This window comes from Schistosoma haematobium, chromosome 1 (assembly GCF_000699445.3).
Source record: "Schistosoma haematobium chromosome 1, whole genome shotgun sequence".
Taxonomy (NCBI): domain Eukaryota; kingdom Metazoa; phylum Platyhelminthes; class Trematoda; order Strigeidida; family Schistosomatidae; genus Schistosoma; species Schistosoma haematobium.
Window position 1 is genome coordinate 79257094 of NC_067196.1, and position 4773 is coordinate 79261866.

General features: G+C 37.9%; 1 protein-coding gene across 1 annotated transcript; it reads left to right on the forward strand.

Annotated features, from left to right (window-relative positions):
• Positions 1-267: 267 nt before the first annotated feature.
• Positions 268-4773, forward strand: LTV1. The gene is made up of 6 exons (XM_012937363.3): positions 268-389; positions 423-907; positions 1462-1902; positions 1941-2056; positions 2619-2779; positions 4378-4773. The coding sequence occupies exons 2-6, from the start codon at positions 734-736 to the stop codon at positions 4686-4688; spliced, it is 1203 nt and encodes a 400-aa protein (XP_012792817.2). The 5' UTR covers positions 268-389; positions 423-733; the 3' UTR covers positions 4689-4773.

Genomic DNA, 4773 nt, shown 5'->3' on the forward strand with positions numbered 1-4773 from the left:
GGAGAAGTACAGAGGGTAGCTACCCGTGCAATTGCAGAAGTACGGGGTTTACCATACAATGAACGAATTGAAAATCTGGACCTCTTTACTCTGTCCTGTCGCAGACTAAGGGGCGATCTAATTTTGATGTATAGAATAATAAGAAACGATTTTGGACCTAACATATCCTCTCTTTTTCTTCTCACCAGGCCGGGACATCTCAGATGACATAGCACGCGAGTAGAAAAGCCAAGAATGAACAAACTACCCGCGGCATACAGGTTTTCACACCGAGTCATCAATACTTGGAACCTGTTACCCGAAGCAGTGGTGTTTGCACCTTCAATTGTCTCATTCAGGAGAAGACTGGACACTCATAGAAGCATACTAGAAAAGGAATAACATGGGCAGTAGGTCTTCTGTCCTTGCTACACAAATCTGAGTCCGAAGTCTGAATCCGAATAAGGACTGTGCATCGCTATAATTTACCGACTTTTCTCTCTTTTCAGCCATTAAATATACCTAGGTTATTATCCGTCGGTATCGGTGATCCACTGCTACTAGATACGGAAGCCCATAAGGCGAAAGCTTCTTCTATTCCGTCCAGAACCATCTGAACTTTGAAGAGCGGCAAATAGGACTGTGACGTAATAGTGTGGATGGACTGAGGAGTTACATAGGCGGTCATTTCAGTAATTTATCAGCTGCCACGTTCGGCGCATCTTGCTCTCTCTGACAAATCAACTAGTCTTTCATGATGAAAAAATTCGGCAGAAAGGATTTCAAACAGTGTGAACTAAAGCCAGTCGAAAAGGAATTATCGAAACCCTTGCCAGGAGTCCCTATTCATTTTAACTATGGAGTGTTTTTTGATGATGGGTACGACTACATGCAACATCTCAAATCTGCTGATAATAAAGAGGCCTACGTAAGTTCCGGAATTTAGTCTTTTGACGTAACTTATGAAAATAAGATAGCCTCTGCTAACCTTGAAGGTAAAGTTTTTCATTCTTGTCCTATAAACACAGACTGTGAAACCGCGGAAGAGTAAAATGTTTTTTCATTGACCAACCAATCAGATTTAAGACAGCGCTTGTATATCTGGTTGAAATTCATTTATCTATTGCCTGAATAGGGTCCTAGCGCTACAGCTGATGCCGGTTCGTAATGAACACTGTGACTAATTCTCAAACCCTAATCACGATGCTGGTGGCTTTTCCTAATCTCAGTAATTTGCAACCATATTCTGATCTTGTTAAGTGGCTGAACTCTACCAAGGTTACCTTATAATCGCTCAAAAATCGTCTATAAGTTATGGTCTCATCGTAGTTTGTGTTGATTTAGGGTTTATGTATTTTTATTACATAGGATCACGTGAATTACACATCTATGACATGTGATACCCTGTACAATGTTCAGACATAACTTATATTCCATACCGTTCTCATGTCCTACATTCATCTATCTTTACTTTATTTCCAGACTATATCTGTAATACCTGAAGATTGTGTCAGCAATGCTTCTAGTCATTCTGACTCATCTGGAATACGTGAACCTGAAGTTGATTACGATGAACATATTATAAATGACCTTAATATGGATTCAGAAGCAGAGTCTTTCGACACGGAAAGTGAATTAGAGGATAACTTTGTCGAGCTTGCAGGTGGTCACAGTGTAAAATCTTCAGAAACCGATAGTGATGATGCTAAAGTGGCTGGGGACAGCAATCCATTGAATGCAGAGGCAACAGAAACAGATATCTCAAGGGTTTCTAAAGATAAAGTCGCGCTCATGGAACGTTTTCTTTACGGTGCCAACGAAAATTCAGATATCACAATTTCGAGCTCCGGGCAATTTACCAAGGGTTACGGAATCGATGACTACCCAGATGACTCAACCTCCTTGAATAAAGAGTTCGAAAAGGTAATTTACAAACTCGATTACTCATACTATGACTTTAGTTAATGTTACGATACAAATCCCGGTCAAGTTGCAGTCAGTCTTTAGTCTCTGGAACGTCAGTGATGAGCGAAGGCTTGAAATATGCTCTTGGTCGTGACATAACAATTGCTAAGGGGTAAGTCGTTTATTTGGAAAATATAGCTGTTATTGTATGTAAATCCAAAAAGTAGGCGGTCGCGATGATGAAACAAAATTGTAGACTGCAATTCACCTCTATTATTGCTGCAGCTGGTAAGGTTTGTATGTGAAAGCTAATATTAGTACTTTAATGTCCACAAAATGGAACTCTGTGACTTAGTGGTTTAAGCAATCAGCTATTGATAGTTATTGTCTAAAAGTGCGTTCCATTTACCTTGGTTCTAGCCGTTCTCTCATAAGTGCGACTTGAAGCTTAATGTAGAAACTTGGGTCCAGATACCGAGTAACAATTGTTTTCGACAGGAAAATGTAAAGTATTTAATCGTACAGTGTTTACTTATTCATCCCTAGAGTAGAAAGAAACAAACACTCCACACTTATTATTTGATTTCTATGCATCAGGAAAATTTCCTGAACAAGTCTATGGAGTTAACAGTTATATCGTAGTTGATCAGCTGGTATGCACATATATGCTTATATATAGATATATTATCGGAGTAACTACTTATCACCTCAAATCCTCATTTTGTTCATTTAAGGGGAGTAAAACAAGATCCTACGGATTTTGATGATGATCTAAAAGCCATAACAATAAAAAAATGTTTCGAATTGAATGGAGTGGATCAAGACGAAGACAATGGAAGCAATTCCACATATGACGGAGAAAACACTGAACGAATGACCATTTCATGTTCTGACAGTAAGCATTTTTCTTATTTTCATTAGTTTAGACGCATTTTCGTGATGCAAACAGTATCAAAAAAGCGTTTTATTTTAAGAAAATACACTACTTATGTATATGAGTTGGTGGGTTAACATTTATTAGCGCTGATATAACATTTTGAAAAACTGCCAGGTGTAGGACGAATATCACCGATTCAACTGGATGATGATCGTGAATTGACCGAAGTTGGGAATGTAGGTCACTGAGTGCCGAAAAGTTAGGTCTTGAGCTAGATATTTTGTGTTATCGTGGATATCCACTGCTGTGGAGTCCTATAATAAAACTAAATAAATGTTCAATGCTTTCTGATTACCTAACTGAAATGATACAAAGTATAAATTCAACAATCTCCACACTGCCACTATGCAAAAGCATAGTAAAAAGGTTAATTAAGACATAGTAGACATTGTGTCTCTCATTTATGGTTTTATCTCATGAATGTGCATATTGATTCATGGTTTAATAAATCGACCTTTAGTCCTCAGGGTTTTGATTCGATTAACATCTAATATATCCACCTAATCAAATAATTCCTGATAAAGTAAACCACCGAAACACCAGAATTAAAGCTATAATACCGTGAATAAAATAAAGGAGAGAAAAGTAGTAAATCAATAATTGGTATCGTTGCACAAAATACGGTGTCATTAGTTTAGTCAGGTTCCACTCCAGGTAACAGATCTAGACTCCCACCACCCACTCTGTTTGCAGAATTTCACCAGCTGCAAAGTTGGGGAATGATGAGACTAAGAAACTCTGCTTAACCCTACTGCTGGAATGGAAAAGTAGAGAGATGTGGTGTATCCTCTCAGTCTGCCTGAGTTGTCTATGTAAAAAACTTTCAAGATGTTAATTAACTTCTTAAGACACTTCTTCAACAGGTGGTCTTAGAACACAATCCTACCCGACTGACTGAAGACGGCCTTGATATCGAGAAACAGCGATTAATAGCTTCCGCTATTCCCATCTAATTTTGTCGTCGATGTTCTAGAAATGGCATTCTCAAACAACTTATCAGAACTTGGTCTCCTACCAGGTTTGTTTATCGACATCGAATGCGCAGATGATAGTCTTATTTGATGAAGATATCAACGAGTTTTTTTATTGTGTTTCCTTCCGAATGTAAAATGTTTCAGGACTGGTCTGCGTCAACATCTGTCCTATGGGCACACTATCTGCAATCCGATTCCTCTCAACAACTGCCTCAGTAGTTGAAGATATTAGGTGGTATAGCTTGGAATGGGTCACAATGATGGAGATCCATTCCCTCTTTATTTTCCGTATTCCTTCATGTCTTTTTGTTTATTCTTCACTAACCATATTGTTTATGTTGAGTCTGTTTCATTATCACTGGTCTCATTATTTCGACTCCATTGCTGTTCATTTCGTCGTGCTAATGTGTTATGAAAACTTTGGCTATTGGAGACGTGTCAGGTTCTATGTTGTTCGTGACTTCTAACTGAATATGTGATCAGTTAAAGTTATTCAAGGTGTGAATATAGAGAAATAATCGCTATACAGTTTTAGCTATAATTACTTTTTAACTCGATTTTTAACTATGTACTTTTTAATAGGTAATTCGAACCTAAATGTTATGAAGCACAACCATCTAACAATGCCCAGTTCTAGTAAGACGAAAAAGAAGTCATCCACGAAGGAAGGTTCTCAAAACAACGATGGTATTATGGAATTTCCAAAACCGCTAGACCCTGGGTTACTTGCGAGAGAAAAGGGAGAGTCTTTAGAACAAAAGCGCTTACGTAAAGCCGCTATCAAGGAACACCGTCAACTGCGACGAAAGATACGTAAAATCAACCAGTTGAACTTCCGTCAGGAGAAAGAGAGACAAATAAAAAACAGTATGCAAACAATGATAGTTCACTAGCTAAAGTTACTGAAATACTTGATTGTACAGAATAAATCACTAAAATCATCACATAAATTTTTATTGAAATATAGTTACATAAACC